We start from the raw sequence: 22,366 nt of genomic DNA on the forward strand, positions 1-22,366 counted from the left end.
TGTGTCTCACACCAAGAGAAATACTATGAATATTACTTAATGTGTTAATTAATGTGGAGAGGGATGCACACAAGATTCATTTCATTTAAAAAATAACCATGAGAAAGGCAGTTTGATAGTGGCTCTCAAATGGGTGTCAGTGAGGTTTCCAGATTCATCTTTTAAAATATTTGTTTTCATTCTGTGTTGGCATGGTAAAAATGTTTTTGATATGTAAGTATAATAACTTCCTGAGACTTTCCTCTTGTGTTGTTGTTTAATATAAAGTGTCAATAATAGGCTGTGTTATACATATACTGGAGAGGCTCCCTGGAATATTTTCTATTTTTGGTTGAGGAAGAATTGAGAACCTCTTTGCAGATAAATTGATTCCCTTGTTTTTCTAAACTCTCACACAGCTCTCTGTACCTGGCTGATTTATTAAAGCTCCAATTGGGATATGGATCTTTTTGTTGTGGTAGAAAAAGACTAATCTCTTTCCTGCATGAATGTGTTTCCACAATAATAATTTATTTTTGCATCTAAACATTATTCATTTTAAGGTTAAGGAAGTAAATAAAATAAACCCTAATCGAACTGACGAAGTGTTTAAAGTGTGTCAGACGCTCCATGTTTAATTTCTCTCCTCTGGGATTCACTGTAAATACAGTTAAATGCTGTTGCCATAGTAACACTACTAGAACTGTGCACCGTGACCGGGAAAAGAGTTTCGAGCCGTGTTGCTCATCGGTCTGTGATTTTCTCTGATTCACTGCAGCTGAAACGTTTCGACAAGAGATGATGGCTTTATTTTCTGAAATACACACACACATAAACACTCTCACACAGAACACACTCACTCACGTTCCTGTTGTTCTCACTGAAGCCACAAGAGGGAAAAATCCTCCGACTGTCAACTACAGCTGCTGCCTCACCTATAAAAACTGCTGTTTTACAGATCAAACTGCAGATTCTTCCCTTCACTACCATCTGTAAAGGACAGTGTTGGTGGACTCAGTGGTTTTTTCTGCTGAAGTTAGAAAAGCATCACAACTGAACTAAACTCGTTAGTTTCATACAACTACAAGTGCAGTTTCAGACAACATACTTTTTTTTCCAGATTCATATCTCACTGTGACCTTTGACCACGGAAATTGAATCACTTCCTTTGTGTCCAAGTCACAACTAACTAGTTGTTGACATATCACATTCAAGGGGCCAAAAACATTTTTGTGAGGCCATTGTGACCTTTTTTAGTTGATGTGTGGCTACAGACCTTCAACTTCCACTAATGTGTCACTGAGGTCGTGTGGATTCAGTAGAGAAGCAAAAGTTTTATGTATCCTGAATAGTTTTAGAACTATGTCCACATGAGTTGGGGCAGAATTAAACTGTTGAGTGTTGGCAGAGGTCTGAGTTCGACTGTGTTGCCTTTTTTAGTTTTCTAAATCATTACATCATCAGTGGGAGGTGCACGTAATGAATGGAGGGTTTTTTTTAATTAAAAACATGATTATCAGTGTCTCCACTTATGCTTCTGCTGTTATAAAAGCCTGTTCTGCTGAAATGTGACTGTTCTGGGGAATAAAAGTGGGACAGATGTGAAGGTTCAGTGAGATTTATTCAGAAAGCAAAAGAAAAGTTCAGCATGGACAGATTTTCAGTCACATTAATGTTCCCACATACAAATTAAATACGAAACAGTCCCCACAGCGGCCTGTTCGACACAAAACGTCTATAGAATTATACAACATACAAAACATTACTAAACATTCATCTTGTGATTATGAAAAGGGGAAATTTCACTGTTTTTGCCTTCTACATTTTATATCTGCGTTTTTATAATCTTCAAAACACACATTCCAGCTTCATGTCTGATGAAGAGTATTTATGTTTGGAAGTCCCTGTCTGATTTTTCTCGTACGATGGATGAACCCTGGTGATCAGCCTGAGGTTCCTGCTGGAACTAGGCGGCCTCCGTCTCCTCCTCTTCCTCGGCCGACTGGTAGTGTCGGTACTCTGGCTTCAGCTCCCAGGTGCTTTTGTGAGCTCCCTTGCTGTTGTATGTCCCGATTTCCCTCATGATCTCTTTCAGGTACGTCTGAGAGGAGAGAATTTAATTCCAAAAATGTCAAAAACATCTATTCCCTTAACGTGTTGAGTCGCTGCTTGTGTTCACACACCCGACACATGTACATCTGCACAGACCCTTTGTTTCAGTAGTGTGGTTTTAATGAACATGAACTATTGTGAAAGACATTCTGTCATTACAAGAACAGACAACGAAGTCATGCCATTTGTGAGAGACTATACTCTCCGACGACCACTGGGTGTCTCTGTTGATCTTACGGAGACCAGCCGGCTCTGCATAAGGAATAAGAGTGCAGAGCGTTTCAAGACTTTTCATAATGGACATTTGTGTTACTTTAGTTTGGTTAATTTGAGTGTTAGCCAAGTGCTTCAGGAGAGAAGTGGTGGCGTGGAGTGTGTTGCAGCGTTTGACTCCTACTCAGCCGGTGGTTACACAATCAGATGCAATCAGGGAGGGAGAGGAGGACCTCGAGGTCTCATCAGCACCTACACATCGCTGCTCTCTGCAAGCTGGAACCAATCCACGGCACCGTATCGATTTATCCCTGTGTGTGTCTGTGTGAGTGTGTGCATGTTGGCCCAAAATTCAGCCACAACAGATAGTGTGAACAGGCATGAACATCATGCTGTGGGCGTTTTGTTCAAATTTAACAAAGCAAGGTGGATAGTGGGCAGGTGTATTGTTTTTATTTTTTGTTCTGTTATATTGTTTTGTGTGTGTGTGTGTGTGTGTGTGTGTGTGTGTGTTTTGTGAATGTGTGTGTGTCTCACTAACCACAGGTTGTCTGGTGATGTCCACCAGGTCCTTAATGTTGTAATACTGGTGCTTCTCGAAGGCGGAGAAGAGCATGTCCAACACGACCTGTCGCTCTGCTCTCACCATCTTCCCCTCCGACTTCTTCTTCTTCTCATACTCCAACTGAGAAGAAACAGGTTTGTGTGTTCAGTCCATATTTACGTCTGTGGATTTCACCACATGTGACGTTATGACTCTGACCCTCAATCCTTCCCAAGAAATAAGTATTTAGTTAATATTATGTTTATAAATTGCACAGCAACTTAAACCCTGGCTTTTATATTTGATTTTTTTACTTAAAGTTTAGTCAACGCTGAGATATCCTGACTTGTAGTTTAGGAAACTGGATCCTTGATTTCATATGAGGCCTTGTTGAGGCTCAAGTCTTTCATACTCCTCCTCCACTTTGTTACACAAAAGCTTTTATTTCTGCTGAAAACAAGTGGTCTCCAAGGCCGGCTATAGAAAACCCTGAAGGCATCACTATGACATTATCAAGGTTATTTTTCCTTCATTTCAGAACCACAACAATCTGCAAGTAATTGCTGTTTTCATTATTGATTAATCCGCTCTTAATTTTGCCAACTAATTGATTCATAGTTGTTTTCTAAAGGAGAAAAGGAAGAGGTGGAAAAATATAAAGAAACTGAAATGATGTGGAAAACTGAAGCGCCCTTTTCAATAAAGATGAAAAACATGGCGATGTGCAGAAGCTAAAACAATTTTATGCCACTGATGTTACAGAGGGGTCACATTTTATTAAACAACACTGTGCAGGAGGTGACTCAGACGGTTAGAATATGAGGCCAACTCAACAAGACTTGTTGCCGGCCTTGGTGGAGTTAAAGACTGACGCCGGATACCCGACTAATCGACCGACTTCACCATCCACAGTACGGTGAGTACCCATAGTACACATAGAAACTACTGCTGTGTTGAATTGCGACATGGACACAATTCCTGTTCACTTTCCCGACTTGTTGGTTTGATACAATCTGCAGCGGACTCTTTGTTTGTTTTTGGCCTTGATTTCACTGGATCTAACTGGTTTATGTTTTGCTGAAGACTGAAACAGACTTTCTACATACACAGATTGAACTCTGGAGGCTGAGAATATCATTGTTTATCACCATCGGGACGATATATCCTCCAACAAATAGAGTTATCATGTCAGGCCTTCTGCACTAGTTTCATGACAAGTTACCAACCACCTACAGATGTTAGAGACATATCATCAGTTGTGTACCTGGTGTTTTGGCCTCACAAGAACTGACCTAACTCTTGTAATAACTCTAAAAATCAAGTCTTAACCTTCCAACAGTTCATGTGAGGACCATCCAAAATGTCCACACTCTGCAAGGTCCATGCTCAAATTGATCCTCACAAAGATAAATACACAGACACACTGCTGTTAATAGAACTCACATTGAAATCGTGGTTGGCCACAGGCTTGAAGACCGTGGTGATGGCTCTCTCCAGCTGCTGTGACAAACGCTGGGGCTTGGTGGACTCTTTGAGCTGTAACCTAACACACACACACACACACACACACACACACACACACACACACACACACAGGTTTGCCATGTGATCTACATGATTCATGATTCACACAGACAGATGTGCCTGTTGCCACGGTGGCCACAGAGCATCTGTCTGCACCCTGAGGTCAAACTGACATGTATCTATTGTCAGCTGCTTTCTATTTATTTTCTCTTGACTGGGCTCGTTGAACAATTTATTTACATCGATGGTCAGATACAAGAGCAGAAGTAGTGATTATGTTAGTAAAGCTGTTGGTACATTTTACTGATGCATTAGAGACAATTATGTTATTTCCTCTGGTTTAGATGTAGATGAGTCATATTTCAACCTCCATATTATATCTGAATGAACACAAAATCAAAACTCTTCATATTAATATCCATTAATAAAACCTAAATGTTACAGTAAACTGTCTTTATCTGACCTATGATGTGGGGACGTGATTTTTGTCCCCATAGAGAAAACAAATCCCCATAATGTGATGGTGTAAACAGATTTAGGTCCCCACAACATGAGTAACACCTGCAGCACACACACCATGACAACATCATGTACCCTGTGTGCTGCCATGATGGAGGAACATTTATATGTGAGATTTTATAACTGGAGAGAAAATGACATTGTGGAGACTTTGTGGAGTCTGAGATGAAAGAGAACTGGACCGATCTCTGTTCAGTGTGTACTTTACTGTACAGCAGACAAATATCACGTCTCAGAGGAATCTGAGCCGCTCTGATCTGCAGACGCTCCGTAGGTTGAGGGCAGATAACTTAACACGGTCACAGAAGAGCCTGTGAGGAGGGAACTTTTTGCATTGCCATTCTTTAAGGATCTTTCCTGTTACGTATTAGTGGGTGTCACTGTGTGAATAGGTCTCACACGATAAAACAAACTGTCTGTGTGTGTTGGCCTCTGGTTGTATTGTAGGGGTTCATCTGCCAGTGATGCTGTTGCTATAGCGATGAGGTCCACTAACTCAACAACGGATTTTAATACAGAAGAGACAGAGAGCAGGTTTTAGTTTGAGCGGAGTGTTTAGTGTACACACATCACCAGTTTCAGACAACACATCACACCTCTTCTACTCCTGCTGGAATCAATTCACAACACTTGAAGAGATTCTGTATCAAGGAGGTGAAGGACTCAACTTCAACAGCACTAATTCATGAGGCTGCTCCTTGACTGTGATGGAATTTTAAAAACTGCATGTTATTGTTGGGAACATCTCACTTTATTGTTGTTCGAGGGAACATTCAGTGACGCTGATATGTTAGATTGAACAAATGAACAGACAATGGAAAAAGTTCACTCACTTCTTCAGCTTCATGTAGTTGTCATTGACGACTGGTCTGCATTCAGCTCTGTGCACCACCATGCCCTCCAGACTGATTTCATCTGCAACAAAAGACAGTGAGTCAGCAGCTCAAGCTCACACACACACGTTTGTACTTCTTTCTTAGTAAGGACATTCATTGGCATAATGAATTCCCCAGCCCCTTACCCTAACCATCCAAACTAAATGCCTAACCCTAACCCTAACCTAATTCTAACCCTAAAACCAAGTCTTAACCCCCAAACAGTGCATTAAAGGGGGGGTACCAAGTGAGGACTGGCCAAAATGTCCTCACTTTCCCAAAAATGTCCTCACTCCATAGGTTAAAGGCTTAAACTGGTCCTCACAAAGATAGCTGTACACGAGCAAACACACATTTCCCCATTTTTTTAAATGTAAAACTTTTGACTATGATATAACAACAGCTCCTCAACCAATTTCAATGAAAGTCTGTGAAGGGGAGGGGCCTGACATTTTGGAGCTGTGTATTTAATATCTCTAACATAATGTAAGTATGTATTTATCTCTCCTCTCTGATATTTGGAGGTTATGAAATGGAGGGTGGTGCTGAACATGGCGTAGGGTGAGTTATAAAATGTCCCCGCGGTAGGACAAGGGTTGGAGGAATACAGGTGTCCTGTGTGACGTAGAGACAAACAGTCATACCATTAATTATCATCCCAGTTTTTGTTGAAAAGTCCAACTAAATCTAATCAGTTAATGGATTAAAGGACTTTCTTGTGGTGTTCTCGAGATAAAATGTTCACAGGGCAAAAAAATGACCTTTGAGTCCCAGTGAACACTTCACACATTTCATGTCCACAAAGATGAGACGGACAGGCTGACAACTCATATGCCAGTTGTGCTGAGGCATAAAAAAGTCAAGCGGTATCAGTTTTCCTGAAACTAGAAATTCATGATGGCATTAAATCTCAATGTCATTTGAAAGTGAAGTGCAAAACAGAAATGATTCCATTCACAAATATGATGGTATTTTTAAAGCAATGTTTTTCAGGTCTCTAAATAATTTGATCCTAGTTATTAATATATAAAAAGCATTAAATAAATAGATCCCAGTGTCGAACTAGATATGGAGGAGTGAAGCTTTTTATAACCCAGTCCCAACTCACAGCTCCACATTTTCAACTGATTCACCCTGAACATTTTTTTCATTTGCTGCTTTTATTTTTCAAGCTGTTCTTTCAAAAAGAAGCATCGACCAATTATGTCCCACTCCTTCTTTCCTAAACCCTCTGATGACCCCTCTGGTCCCCTCCAGTCATACTGCCAGCCACTTTCATTTCATCGTTTATTCTTTTTATTTGCAAATTTGAAATGGACTGTCCAGGAGTCCAGTTGGTGAGCGTTGGCGTCACATTGGCAACGGCTCTGTCTATTGTGCATTGTTGTACGATTTGGCATCGTTTGTATGTGGACACGGAAAAAAATAAAGTTTAGAGAAGCCGCAACATTTTAGACCCAGCAGTGGAAAAAAACGAGGCAGAAAGAGAAAAACAGAGAGAGGCAGAATGAGAGTCCACACACATCAGACCCCATCAAACCCCAACATTAAAACTGCTTTTCTAGTATTTGTATTTTAACATTCTCCTTTAGAACAGTAGAGGATCCCCAGGTGTGAATGAACCAATAGTCACAGGCCAATTCCCTCCCTCGTCACAACACTGCCTCTCAAACACATCCTTTTCCCATTGCCTCAGTCCGTCCCACTTGAAATGCGGGGGCCGAGAAGCAAAGAAAAGATTGGAGGATAAGACATCTCTCCCTCTGCTGCGTCACCTGCAGCGCTGTCAGTCTCTGATGACGGAGACGCAGCAGGATAGCCAATGAGTCGGCCTCAAAACGCTTCCCATCATCTTTTGTTCCTCACCCTGTGTATCCGCTGATGATGTCACGTATTGTGCAGATAATAACAAGGGGTGCAAACTACCATTTTATTGACGTCCTCCCACAGGACATTACAAACTGTGAAATAAAGAAAATGAACAAACCTCTTTTCAGGCCAATCAAAGCACAGTTATTGTAAATTCACACTGAGTCACAGGAGCCATTTCTTCTGGCAGCAGAGCAATTTTATATCATCTATTATTTATGTCTGCATCTATTGAGGTTGCAAATGTAAAAACACTATTTATTGATTAATGGAATAATTTAATGGTGGAGAAATTATTTAGTAGCTTACATATGTTTGTTAGAAACAAACAACACCATTAGATAAAACATGCTGTGTGTTTCTTTTGTTAATCAGGTTCTGCAGTGAACACACTGCAATGTACGTCGACCCAGTTCTGTGAGTGTTGTTTGTTTGGGAGAATAAATCCCAAACACACACTTCACTGTGCTTCCCCACTCGGGTGGCCTTTTTATTTTTTATTGTGCTATTAATTATGTAAATTCATAACCTAGTTTACGGAGGGATGTTGCTGTTCTACTGTTCTTAGACTCATTGGTGAAATGTTTTTTTTAGTTTTATGTGGCTATTCGAGCAAAGAAATGTTTAGCAGTGTTTAGTTAAAAATTATTTTAAAGGATTGAATTAAGTCTTACCAAAAAATGAAGCAAAAGCATCTCCATCGCCACCTGGTGGCTTGCTGCAGTATAGCTCTCCATGCTCGTACAAGTGCCACTCAAATAAATTTTTCTCAAAAGTGGTTTCTGTCATTTTAAGTAGTTCTTGTCACAATGTTTGTTCAAGTATTAATTTTTTCCAGTAAGTTTGGATTTAATTAGTTATTTGATGATGCTTCAAATGCGTGAGATGGCAGCTCTTTGGTCTGGGATATTCTGGACTCATTTCTGGAGAGTAAAAGGAAGTGGAGACACGTCATCCATCTTTAAATACTATACATATATAAATGTATGGTTCTTCCTCAAACAGGAGGAGGAAATGGTAAATCTGTAGGAGAATATTTTCCAGAGCAGAAGGTAAGCGTAAGAGATACTGACACAAAATCAACTAGAACACCAATTCTTCTAATGAAGGCACATGTCACCCAGTGCAACAGTGTTCTGTGTATTGAATAGGTTTAGGACACCAAAGGAGCTCTATGTGGCCACAGAGGAAAGCAAGGACGGTATCAGGCTGTGGCTCCACAGATGGTGCACGTCAGCCGGATCACTTCATTGTTCAGTGATGTGTCGATGAGAAGAAAGATGGAGAATCTTTCCAGCCTTGACGTATTCAGTGTTTATCAAAGCTGAACAAATGCAGAGGCGCCAGCCATGGTCACCATAGTAACCATCACTTGCCACCTGACATCACGTGTCACGCAACAACAAAAAAGAAGTCAGCTTTAACCTTGAGTCAACAGATGCTTCGCAGTTGATGTCACAGATCTCTGTAATGTTCATCTAGCCTTTTTCCCCACAAATGGATGCAATTACATGCAATTATTGGCTGGAGAGCGTCAGAGCACTTGGCAGCAACATGTCTAATAAACACACCCACACACAAGCAACATGTGCGCACACAAGCACCGGAGTACAGAGCATCCTTTACCCCAACGTCCCTGTTGTGTGGCAGTTGCAAACAAACATTGTTAAGGCCATAATAAATATATGAGGTTTGCTTCCCTCCTTCCATTCAGGTCTTTCTGTTTCCTCAGTCCAGGGCCCACAGACACTGGGTGTAGGAGAAATGAGTTTTTCTAATCATGGACAGACACACAGAGAGAGAGAGGGCCTGCATGGGTTGAGTACTAAACACAGCAAATGTAGCTCAAGGCTTCTGTGTGTGGGAGGAACACTTGAGACAAATAGTAGTCTCCTGCATGTTGGCTTCACTATGAAACTCTTAAGTGTTGGATCAATGGTGTTGTTCACACCTTTAGCAGAAAGTCAATATCCCTAATTCTTCAACTGAGGCTGCATGAGAGGTTATTACTCGTCTGTCAGATGATGAAAAGTCATCACTTTCTTTATCCCACACTTTCTTCTGCTTTCAAAAACAATAGATTCGATATAAAGATGGACGACGTGACTGCTCCTGAGAAGTGATCGCCCGCTACAGGCTGCCTGCAGTAAAGGCCACCTCCTCCATGTTTGCAGATGGGATATGGCCGCTTCTGTCAGTCAAGGTAGTTCTTATCACACTAAGTCAAACCAAACATACTGGAAAAATTGAACGTGCATCAGTTTTTTGATTTGATTCATAATAAAATCAGGGATTTCTGCACTAAATCACTCGGTATTTCTGCCATTTTGAGTGGATGTACAAGAAGGTTCAGGGATTCTCTACAAAAGGAAGGTTTTAATCACACGGTTTCATAAGATACTCGTGGAACCACGTCATCATTCAACTGATGTCACTGTGTTTGAACCCTGCAGCTAATAGGACAATGAAAAGCAAAGGGGCTTAATATGGGAATATTAGTATCAATGTAGACTAATATTTTGTCTATAGTGACTATCTCTGTAAAACTACACTCATTTACTGCTCTCTACTAAACTAGAATCAGGACAACATGAATACATTGTTGGAAAGACAAGTAAAAGCAGTACGTATTATTATTATTAATAAATATAGTAAATTCTTTAGGAGTAGCGAAAACTGAGAAATGGGCGAGTGAAGATGGCAAAGCAAGAGAGAGAGAGAGAGAGAGAGAGAGAGGTCACTCGTCCACCCCCTCACACTCATCTCTTACCTCCATCTGCTTCGAGGCCCATTCCTCAAAGCTCTGACCTTCCTAATGTTAAACACAAGAAAACAGCTTTTGCCGCCCACCAGGCATCCATCCTCCATTTCTGTCTCTGGATCAGCTCCCTCCTCATCTGTGCTTCATGCACCAGTCACAAACACACACAGAGCGCGACATACATGTATACTGGAGCCAGAGCAATACATTAAAATACATTAAAGCCCTTTATTCTTGCAACATGGAAACTGCTGCTCTCTTCTGTAAAACTATCGCAGCCCAACAGTCTTTTATTTCAAGGTTTACTAAACTAATGACTAACCCTTGCTGCTTCTGTTGTGTGCCTCAGGCTACTCATGTGACCCCCGCCCCTCCAGCTCTCTCCCTCTGCTCTGAGACCCCTCTCCAATAAGAATGTTTGGACGATCTCATCGCTTCTCTAAAACAACACTCTCTCACCTCTGATCTCCACTGAGAACCAACTGAAGCCTGACGACCTCCTGGTTACGATGCCGTGTTTGAGGTGATATTAGTTCTCATGTATAACCCCCCCCCCGACCGACAGACAGACAGACACACACACACACAACGCACAACAATTCCCCTGAATGTGTTACTTTCAGTCTACACACCATCTGCACCCATCAAAGCTACATATAACAGGCAATGAGATGAGCTCACCATTATATGTAACGGTTGTACAGCAGTGAACAAAATGCCAGGAGAAAGAAAATAGAGGCACCAGGATCTCGTGTGAATGAGTTGAATCAGTGTCATAGGCTCTGTAGCACACGAGCATCATCCGAGGGAGTGCACCAGGCTCTGTGTAAACACATGTGTACCCACACATTTTTTACTTCCATGTAGACAAAAAAAAAATGTTGGAACAGAGGCTGTGTTAGATGTCTCTTCTCAATCTTTAAAAGAATAAAAGATGTAGTACTTTATGAAAGTAAGTCATTACACGACCAAACAACTCAAGCCTATTATTTTAATGAGAATTATTTTCACTGCACCACTCAATGGTGTGATCAGGCCTTTAGGGCAGTTGCGGTAGAGCGGATCGTCCACTAACCATGAGGTTGGTGGTTCGATTCTTGGCTCCCACAGTCTGCATGCTGAAGTGTCCTTGCGCACAATACTAAAATTAGCCCTGAAAGGTGTGACAACAGTGTGTGATAGGAAAAATCCCAGGATGTAGAAGCTCTGTATGAGCATCTGTGTGAATGGGTGACTTATACTGTAACTACTTTGAGTGGTCAACAGACTTGAAAAGCTCCATATAAATAGTGCATTCAGTTGTTTTAAGAACAGCAACTCAAAGTTCTGTTGGAAGAAGAGAAAACATTTTGTGACTCCAAAGTTCCAATTGCATTTACAACACAACAACAATTCATTTTATTTGAGCTTATAAGTGAACTTTTTAAAAACGTATTCTTTAAAGTGAAGCCTCTCTTAAGACTTTTCCAACACGAGCAATATAAACCTCATCATTACCTTTCTGATGCCACTGCTAATGATGGTTTACAGGTACATGTGATGAGCTAATGATACAGCTGCTATAAATAGCCGCTGCCTGGCATATGCTGACAGCTGCTCCAGCCTTGTCAGAGAACATTGACGATGCCGCGGAACAGGTGAAGCTGTGTGAAGCTAAATCTTCACCGCTCTTCTCAATGAAGAGCTGGAGCAGACGGATGTATTGATATGTCTGCATCCATCTGAGGGAATGAATATCACATTATGTGTGTCAGGCCAGTTTGAAAAAAATACAAATGTATGCACACAAACAAAATGTCTTAAGGCAGACAGAGTAAACAAACAGAGTGAGATAGATTCTTAACACTTCTCTGTTTCTTTCTCCTGCACACAGAACACATGCACACATACAGTAGTTTAGTGACAGAGCCTTTTCTATGCGTGATGACAACAAGGAGACAATAGAAGAGGGTGTTGAAATCTCTGATTAAATCTCCAAATATAATTTTCCATTAGAGCTCATACCAAGCCCAGAGGCTGCTTCATTAAGGAACTTTAATGATCCCATTCATTAGCTCTGAAGTCATTTTCCAAAGTCTGTAACTGTACACTAGTTTTATTCTGGATAAGCACCATCCATATGCAACAGGTTTCAAAGACACGCTAACACGGTGTGAACTGGTGAGCAGTTAAATTAATAACGGACTGGACTGTCTCAGCCGGACAAAGCCATCGGCTATAAATGCAAGATTTTCAAAGTGGTGCATCATGTGTTTTGGACAGACAAATAAGGAAAATAATGAAAAAGTTGTCTATCCTGCACTCCTGTTATTTCACCATCACTGTGAAACATCATTATGGTTGACAAGCATCGTGTCAGCAAAAAAGTAGATACAGGACGTCAAGCTCTCCAAGAGAAAGGACAAACAATTATTTTTGATGACATAAAATCCAAACCACTGTGCGGAGTAAGCAGGGATATTTACTGGGATGAAATAGGAGAATGTCAAGCATCATTACAGCAGGACACACAAAGCTACACCGAAGGCTTTACAAGGAGAAATGCTCTTGGATAAAATTGATGCTGTTTGGTGGAATTAAGAGTCAGACTGCTTTCTGACAGACAATGTAGGTTTAGTGGGGAGTGAAGGAATAGCTAGGAAGCTGAAACTTAAAATAATTGGTGAAGGAGCCTTGTTGACACTGTGTAATGAATAGATATCACACTGTGTGGGATATCTATTCATTATGGCCCTCGAAGTACATTGCAAAATTAAAATGGCCCTTAATGGATAAATGGTTCTTCACCCCTGGAATATTTGAATTCATTTAAATTTGTAATATAATATTCATAACAACAGAACCTCTGAGTATCCTAGCCTAGCTTATTCTAGTAGCCGGCAGAGTGTAATCTTATGATTTGTTGTTGTTGATTTGGACATTTTATTTGTGAGAGACATAACATTCTCTTGATAACATCAGATAAACTAAAATTGGACACAAATTTGTGTAATTCACACAGAAAAATCAAGATTTTGTTTTTAACCATTTTTAACGTGAACCTCTCAGTCACATTTAAGCTGGAGATATTTTTAAGATTTTTTTTCTCAAAAATATGTGATGGCATGACTTTGGTTTAGATAATATTTGTATGTATTGTCTCTGGACTTCCTGTCGTGGAATATTTTGTCTGTGACACTATATCACACACACACACACACACACACCTCCATGATGAATTAAGCAGATTGACAGCTCTGAGCTCATACAAGACCCTATTTTAAGTGGTTGCCATGCCAGCTTCACAGCAGTCAGTGGCTCCATGTTACACCACAAGCTCTTAGAGCAGCTCCATGAATTATTCACCACCTCTAAGAGGTAAAAACAGAATCCTCACTTTTGGCATTTTGGGGGAAATTCTACCTCCCTGGTTTTAAGGAAAAAGAGGCAACAGTTGTGACAGATTCTCTCACTTTGAAGATAGCACTCATCCTCAATGAGCCAGTTTTAATGAACAGGAGGCAGAAAGCAGGTCAAACCTCCCACAATCCTCTCTGCTGCATCTTGGCCTCGTTTGCAATTCCAATTGAGTGTTGTTGATGATGATACCGCTAATCACTTACGATTACAAAATCGCCGCGGAGGCAAAGAGCTGTCACTCTGGGATCTTCTCCCAGATAAACACACACAAACAGAAAGGCTGGACTTCAGTAATACATACACACACAGCAGTCGCTGTTTTAATTGAGCGTTCCACATAAAATGAATCTTCAATCATTCCTTATGCGATGATCTTCCACTTTCAGCAACAGCTCTAATGTGGAACCTTTAACAGTCGCTCACAGTTTGTCTTAAAGAATAAGCAGTCCTTGATTTAGCTTATTGTTTGTTAAAGATGGCTTTAGTGACATGTGTGCTACCTTTCAAAATTAAATTCAGAAAATGTTTGTTGGAGGCATTATGATCTAAATCAGACACAGATCAGATTTTCTGAAATGCGACCTCAGTCTGAACAGCCATGTGAAACATCAGAATTCAGCTCTAGATCCACATTCTTCACAATTATGCGCAGGCGAGGGGGCGGGCCCTGACAGATGTAGTTGAACACCCTGAAATTCTGGATGAAATTTGTTTCATTGAAGCCATTCAAATCACGATCCCACCACTCCTCCAACTCCGCATCCACACACACCTCAGTACAGAAGTAGCAGCCATTGCTTCACAAAAAGCAATAATTACCCTCTCAGCTCTCCTTCTCTCCATTATTCTCCTACTCATCATCTGCTTCCACATTCGCCTGCTTCCGCTGCACAATAACTTAAAAATGAAACCGTAAAAAACTTTCATCTGTGGCCTCCATGTTTATTTCTGACTTCTCCTTCTTTACCTCCGTACACAGCGTGAAGCGTGTGACTACTTGTTTTTCTGAGAATGCGAGTCACATCAGGGCCATGATCTGTTCACATTGGAGTCTGATACTGGTCACAGTTTAAAAGATAATTAGAACAGCTACAGGAAAAATAAAAAATAAAAATCACATCTTGAAATAAATCTGAATTAAGCAGGAGTCTGTGTCTAATGCAGAGTCATTTGACCCAGGAGTGAATGCAGATTGTATCCATTCGCATTGCAGACAAAGGCCAGAGGTTAGTGAGGTTTTTGACCAGTGTAAAACTTGGCTTGAGACAAAATGTAGGAGATCAGGTGAGGAAGTGCACCAACAGAGTGATAGAGGTGCTGTCGTAAGACAGAGCCAGATGTCCCTGCTCTGATAGAGCAAATTACACATTTGATAATTTATCACCACGGGAGGAATACAGAAAAAATGAAGAGTCTGGGCTGTGATTGCTTTGTGCGCGGGGATGGTAATGTCCGACGCAATGGCCGAGAGGGAGCATTAAACTGCATGGTTCAAGTATGTGGGGACAGACTGTGGAGTCACTCTGTGGGCAAGCATTAGTCACTTGAATTGAATTTTGGCTGCAGTAGGTAGCACGGGGAGGTCAATGAGCAGCAGTGTGACAGATTAATTCAAGACCAGATGCCCTGCTGCATGCTGGGCCTTGTATAGGGGTTTTACTGTGTGTGAGGGGAGCACCACCAGAGGAGCATTGCTGTAGTCGAAGCGAGAGAATGAAGAACGCCCTCCCCGAAGAGCTGGGTGGCACTGAGACAGGTAAGGCCTGATTTTCTCATGTCATTTCCAGGTTTCGCATGACCTTGGATGGGGTGAGAGATGAAAAGGTGATTTTAATATATTGATGGAGAGATTCACAGGCAGGGATGACTAAGAGATTAGTCGGTTTTAAAAATGTCAGGATAGCAGATGTAAGAATCACCAGACCTGAACAATCGTCTCCGTTTGCCAAGTGAGATATGACCTTTAGTATTAATTATAATAAGTGCGATTTGTGGGCTTGAGGCTCATAATGAAAGTACTGACCAGCCTGTAGTTATGTAACATGTTAAAAAGCAGCCATTCATCATTGGGCAGCAGGGTGGTACTTTTCTGGAGGTTTTTCCTAAAGCTTTTTAAAGATGGATTTCAAATCCGCCTCAACCATAACCTGCTTTTTAAACTGTTCTATTTTCCAGGGCCTTCATTAAATCATTTAATCCTTCACCTCATTTAGAAATAACAAGTTTTATCATTTATACTTTTATACTGTTTCTATTCTTTGTTTTACCCTTTTTAATGTTTTTTATGCTTAGGATTTGTACTTTTATGCTTCTTTTTTTCATACATAAGTACAATATAATACAACAATATAAATAATATGTACAATATAATGACCTATGTGTATGATATACAATTCATTTGCCTTCAACTGTCCACTTTCTCATGATTCTGCAAGTTCTGATACATTTTATTACCTTTTACCACACTTATGCCTCTGTTTGAGTTTTGGCTACAACTTTGACTTGTTACAGTATTTTTTAAGCTATTGAGCCAAACATTCACTGGTTCTAGAAACTTGAATATTTGTTAGTTTTCTGTGCTGATAAAGTGAAAATCTTTAGGTGTTGGACTGACATTAGGACAAAACAAGACTAATGTACCACCTCGGGCTCGAGTCAGTCATGGAGACCACAGTTTTATTGTGTAAATAATTCAGAAATTGATTAAAAAAACCTTCTTGGGATTAAACTATAATATTTTTTGTAATAAAGTACACAGTTAATATCCCTGCACAGCTTGTGCACTGTCTCTGCTGCTCTGCACAATTACAACCACAATTCAGGTATTCTGTCATTGTCAGACTCCTGTGCAAGTTATAATACATTATGCAAATTACCTGCTATTATGCAAAGCTTTGCTGGTGTGAAAAAAGAAACTCATCTAAAGTAGGTTACAAACTGCACTGAAATATCTCTGCAGCAGGATTGTTGTTGGGGTCAGAGTGAGGCATCAATATACATTTAGTGAACAGAATATTAGCTCAAGAGTTGGTGCATGTGTGTAAGTGTGTATTTTAAAAATCAGAAGATGCTGAGACTATACGATTAGAAACATTTGTTTAACGTGAAAACATTTTCTCCTTCTTCCCCCACGGTTTTGGAAATTTTCCGAGAGATGTTACCTCATAACACTAACAAACATGAAATCTAACAAAATGAAGTGAGTAGAAAAGAATTGATGGAACGATCAAGCTCTTCTTCAAAACTCATTATGGGTTTAAAAAAATAAGGAACTAACCATGTAGCAGCTGATGCATCAATACACACTGATTTATCTGCCCTGTCTCTAATGACCCGACACTCACACTCCCTGTCAATACAGAGAAAGCATCCCCCAGCTAGAGATTACACAATACTAACACAAGAATGGCAGATGAGGCCATTTGTCTAGATTGGACATTTCTTACGTTTTGTTATGTTTGATTCTGTGATGTTGAGATCAGAACTCAGAGGAGGCTGCAACATATTTGTCGTCTTGTCTGAAGATGGCTTTTTAAGTCTCTGGTCGTATGGGGTCGGTGTTATAATTGGAAGGATTGGGCAGTTCTAAACCCGGCTTTCATGAGCAGACCATTGTTGACTGGATCAAATTGGTCTTCCTCCACAAGGTACACACACACACACACAATCAATCAATCAATCAATCAAAAGACAAGTGAGAGACAGCTTGGTGGCCTCCATGAGAGTAAACAGGAATATTTTAATAAATACATTTCCTGTTGCTTTAATTTATGTAAGTAAGAGCGGCAGCCGACTTCTACCTGTCAACAGCAGAGACGAGGGAGAGAGAGCGTGCCAGTAAACCCCCCCTGAGGTAAACTGGACCCCTTCTCCAACAGATTCCAGTTCACATGAAGTGCTGTGTGGTAAACAGATGGATTTGGCTGCAAAAGGAGTTTCACAATCAGACTCACACAAGCTGAGACAGTTTCACAGCAGGAGAATTCTGGAAGCAACCCCCCTCCATCTGGTGACAGGAGGGCGCACGCACGAGTGTGAGTGTGTGTGTGTGTGTGTGTGTGTGTGTGTGTGTGTGTGTGTGTGTGTGTGTAAGTCTGTGCGCTAATTGCTAGAGCTCGGCACCTTTTATATCAGAGATAATTAGGGAAAGAGAGCAAAAAAGAAAGAGCTCCTGAAGTCTGTGCTTTCTTCTGTTTGTTCATATATTCTCTCTCTCTCTCTCCTCCCTGCGAATGACGCTGTCTGCCCACTCTTAAGGGGGAGAGAGAGGAACAGAGAGAGAGAGAGAGAGGAGGGACACCGAGCAGCACAGAGAGCCAGTTTGTTTTCAGCTCCCAGTTCACTGTAGCTCCTCTGCCAGACAGGACTCACCCATCCACCATCACACACATTCCCCTCTCACTGCACGACAGCTGACAACACCTTTTCATTTTCTCGGCAGCACCACACACTCACACAGCCTGATTCGAGAGAGAGAGAGAGAGAGAGAACAAACAGGCTCCATTTGTGCTGCTCACATGCAGAAGCACCAGCTCTGAGGAGGCTGGTCCAAGGCTGGAGACGCTGACTCGAGAATGGAATGGAACTTCGGAAGGATGGAGAGTGAACTGAGGCACATCAACCCAGACCTGCTGCAGCCCAGCAAGAGCTTCAAGAAGCCCTCCTCAGGCACCATCACCCTCAATGTTGGGGGGTTCCTTTACACTGCCCACCGCACCACCCTCGCCAAGCACCAGGGATCCTTTCTGGAAGAGTTGGCCAATGGCAAGAAGGCGGTTCAGCACACTGACTCCATGGGTAATCCATTCATCGATAGAGATGGTCCAGTTTTTCGCCATGTGCTCAACTACCTGCGAACTGGTGACCTCCAGCTACCTGATGACTTCCGGGAGGCGGGGCTCCTGCGGCGGGAGGCCAACTTTTACCATCTGAGTGAGCTCGTGGAGGCCGTGGTTGACTGGGAGAGCCAGAGGGCGGCCCAGAAAGAACCCGCCTTTTTGGAGGTGACGGACAGCCACGAGAGGTCGCAGGGCCTCAAGGTGTACTGCAGCGACCCCACCTTCATCGACAAGGTGAAGGGGCGGCTGGTGCAGATCTCCAAGAGCCGCCTGGACGGCTTCCCTGAGGAGTTTGTGGTGTCGTCCAATGTGATCCAGTTCCGGCACTTCATCAAATCGGAGCCCGGCTCTCGGCTCGTCCTGAAGGAGGACAGCACATTCTTGTGCACGCTTGACTGTCTGAAACTGGAGACGGTGATGCTGGCGCTGAGATCGGGCTTCAAACTGGTCACCAGTCTCGACAGCAGCAAAGGATCAGTGGTGGCGGCTGAGGCCCTTCACTTTGTCAAGTAGGCACGGAGGCAAACAGAGAGAGGAGAAGAAGCAGTGGAGAAAGAGTAGTGCCTGATTCCACATCCACCCTGCTAATGTAAGGTATTGGCTTGAAGGTTGTGTTATGTGTCATGGTTGGGAGGAGAACAGGCGGACGGGACTGTATCACAGGACCAACCTTTGCACTGCTTTGTAAGCTAGTATGTATAGAATTTAGAGCTACTCAGCATTAATGCTATCTAAATTGGATGTGGCGAGATATCATTCCCGCAAGCACCGCTCTGTGATCTAGAAGAAAAGCTTCCACGGAGAGGACAAAAGGATCAACCATCAACAGCTTTATCAGTGGATTCATCTCTGCACAATAACTGCTTCTGCCGTGATGTGCACTGTGGTGCCATTCAGCTTTTACTACAGTCTGCGCGTGCGTGTGTGCGCGTGCGTGTGTGTTGCTATACCCTGTGTGAGCTGTGTTTAGTTGGTTTAATAGCTTGTGTTTAGTTTATTAGCCTGATGGAGCATGATGGGAAAACCACAGAGCTCTGTGGTCGTCCTGGATGGACGAACCAACCTCGCATCCAAAATCAGACTGAAGCGATGTGAACGGTTTCACACAATGTGTTGACAAGTTGAATTCAAGTGCAAAGAAGTGTGATTATTGTAAGGGCTTTGAATCTAGCATGATGCATGTGCACTGAATGAACTGTGTGTGTGTTAAGTGCTGTGAGCCTCTGTGAATCCGGTGCCACAACAATGTCTGTGAATATTTTACCAATAAAAGTGACGATGAAACTACCGGCTCAAAGTGTTTTGAAGGGTATCTGGTTTAAAGCAACTGTATTCTACTTGAATCCAACAGTATATAACAACAGGTATGTAGATATCTATTCAAACCCAGTTTGGTCTGTAAAGTGTGTTGGCTCCACTGAGCCTGGCAGCACAATTAAAAGTATTTTCAGGACCTTCTCATAACATCATGTTAGATTGACTGATTGACCTCTCACTTTCAGCTTTACCATTTTCTTTTAGAAATCAGTAAAATTTTACTGCATTTTACTACATGTGAACAAAATTGAACAATATTTAATGTCTAGAATAATAATTGTAATAAAATTCAAAGATCACATAGAACACCACTTTGTTGCTCCACATGTCAGAATAGTGGAGAGTGTGTAAGGGAAGGTTTTTTTGTCCTGTTTTTGACAACTAATAGTGAAAGTGGCTTTGACTGATTAATGTCACTGGAGACTTTTCAGCTTCAGCTATATATACTACTTAATTTATCTTAAATACTTCGTCTTGCATTTACTCAATCAACCAAATTTTAATTTGTATAGCCCATATTCAAAAATCACAATTGTCCTCAAGGTGCAACATCCTCTGCCGTTAACCCTCGACTACACCGAGTAAAAACGGACACATTTTTTTTAACAGAAACCTGAGAGAGACAACAGCAAGGTATCCCTCTCTCAAGATGGACAGTGCAATACATAGTGTTGACCCCGCTTCTATACTTGATTTTCTTCAGGTATATATATATACTACTATATAAGTATATATACGTTTAGTATTTACTTAACTTTTTTATACTTTATTGCTTTTATTCTTTTTAATTATTTATTCTCTGTTGCTGTAACATAGGAGAAATATTTGGAACAATCATTTCCTTCAGGATTGATAATGTTCTATCATATCGTATATGTACAGTTATATAGATAATCCTACATGTATATACTCAAACACACAGGATAAGATATGTTTACATTGCATGGCTGAATGATGAACAGGCTCTTGGTTGTGGATAATGACAAAATTAATGTCTTAATAAAACAGTCTGATGGAACAATCTCTGTCTCACATTATCAATTAACAATTCAATTTATCACGAACACAGGAAGTTTAACTTGTGTGCTGCCACCAGCGTAAAGCAGCTCCATCTACAGAGGCCTTCAGGGAGCCTGTTCAAACTAAACTCTCCAGATCCAGGAAAGATACTTGCTGTTTTTAAAAGTAGGCCAGTCTGAGATGAATCCTGCCTTCATTATCTGATCAAGATGCCTCCTGGGCACCTTCCATTGGAGGTTTTTTCAGGCACACCCAACCAGGAGGGGACCCTGAGGTAGACCCAGAAGTTACTGAGGGGCTACACATACCATCTACTCTAGGAATGCCTCAAGACGCCAAAGGAGGAGCCACAGAGAGGGACGTCTGAAAAATCCTTCTCAGCCCGAAGCCTCCACGACCCCATCTGAGATACGTGGAAGAAAATGGATGGACAGACGGATGGACGGAGCCTTATTCACCCACTTTAAGCGAGTATAGAGGTGGCAAACGCCTCAAATTCACTTCTAAGGCAAATAAAACATTTTCTTTCTGTGGCAAAGCATGGAGATCATCTTTGGTAGATTTAACCTGCGATCTTCGCTTCACATTTACTTAAAGTTTCATACAGGAATGACCCAAGCTTTTGACAACCTTAATGTTGTTGTCTTTCTCTGAGAGGAGGTCATTTTCCACCACTGCTTTGATTTGATCAAGGAAAATGTGCCTTATAGAATAGATGTGATAAAATTATTTATTAAAATATTGTGTATTGATAATAATAGACAGTGACCTAAATCAATAATTAATTATCAAAGTTCAAAAAACTTTACATTGTACTCCAATAAGTTATTAATGATCTTCCACAAAAGGTTTTGGAAATGCAAGGGGCACAAAAATGTGGCACAGAGGCAATAATATCCTAATTTACATTTACTAAATGAGTAAGCATAAACATATACACAGGCATTATATTCCCTACTGGATCGTACGTCAACAACAAACTTTTTTGTACTGCACATAGATCAAAAATCCTTGAATATAAATAAGGCTCATTGAAATGAATGAGAAAATTCTAGTGCTTCTCACCCAGATGAACTGCAGCTCCCTGTTTACTTGTATGCGTTTACAGGCAGACGCGTTGACACAGCTACAGGCAGAAGTGTCCCAAGTGGTGTCTGTGTTTATATGTCAAGCTCCAAAAAGGCTGAGTCCCACTTTTCCCATAATACAACTCTATTTAACCTTTCGATATCCTAAATGCCAACATCTTCCAAAAACCATGCCCCAGTTTGAAACACAAGGCTTCAGCGGACTAAATGATAAGCAGTCACAACAAAATGCTATACTAGTGTGTCATGGCTGCATGTAAGGACAGAAAAGCTGCTTTGGCAATGGCTGAAGTTGCCGGTGCCAAAGC

The 22,366-nt window shown here is 41.3% G+C and overlaps 2 protein-coding genes across 2 annotated transcripts in view; one reads left to right on the top strand and one right to left on the bottom strand.

Annotated features, from left to right (window-relative positions):
- Positions 1-1,581: 1,581 nt before the first annotated feature.
- LOC109631079 (general transcription factor IIF subunit 2-like) overlaps positions 1,582-22,366 on the bottom strand; it is a 33,713-nt gene continuing 12,928 nt past the window's right edge. Inside the window, exons 5-8 of the mRNA XM_020089672.2 lie at positions 5,725-5,806; positions 4,292-4,391; positions 2,846-2,989; positions 1,582-2,080 (exon numbers count right to left, since the gene is read on the bottom strand). Of these exons, the coding sequence (XP_019945231.1) occupies positions 1,946-2,080; positions 2,846-2,989; positions 4,292-4,391; positions 5,725-5,806 (461 nt within the window). The 3' untranslated portion in view covers positions 1,582-1,945. The remainder of the gene's footprint in view (positions 2,081-2,845; positions 2,990-4,291; positions 4,392-5,724; positions 5,807-22,366) is intronic.
- kctd4 (potassium channel tetramerization domain containing 4) lies at positions 18,067-19,917 on the top strand. The gene has a single exon (XM_020089671.2). It carries the CDS (start codon positions 18,370-18,372, stop codon positions 19,144-19,146), a length of 777 nt encoding a protein of 258 aa, XP_019945230.1. The 5' UTR covers positions 18,067-18,369; the 3' UTR covers positions 19,147-19,917.

This window comes from Paralichthys olivaceus, chromosome 10 (assembly GCF_024713975.1).
Source record: "Paralichthys olivaceus isolate ysfri-2021 chromosome 10, ASM2471397v2, whole genome shotgun sequence".
Classification (NCBI taxonomy): domain Eukaryota; kingdom Metazoa; phylum Chordata; class Actinopteri; order Pleuronectiformes; family Paralichthyidae; genus Paralichthys; species Paralichthys olivaceus.

Coding starts and splice junctions, on each gene's coding strand:
- kctd4 (XM_020089671.2), top strand. CDS start 18,370: ATGGAATGGAACTTCGGAAGGATGGAGAGTGAACTGAGGCACATCAAC.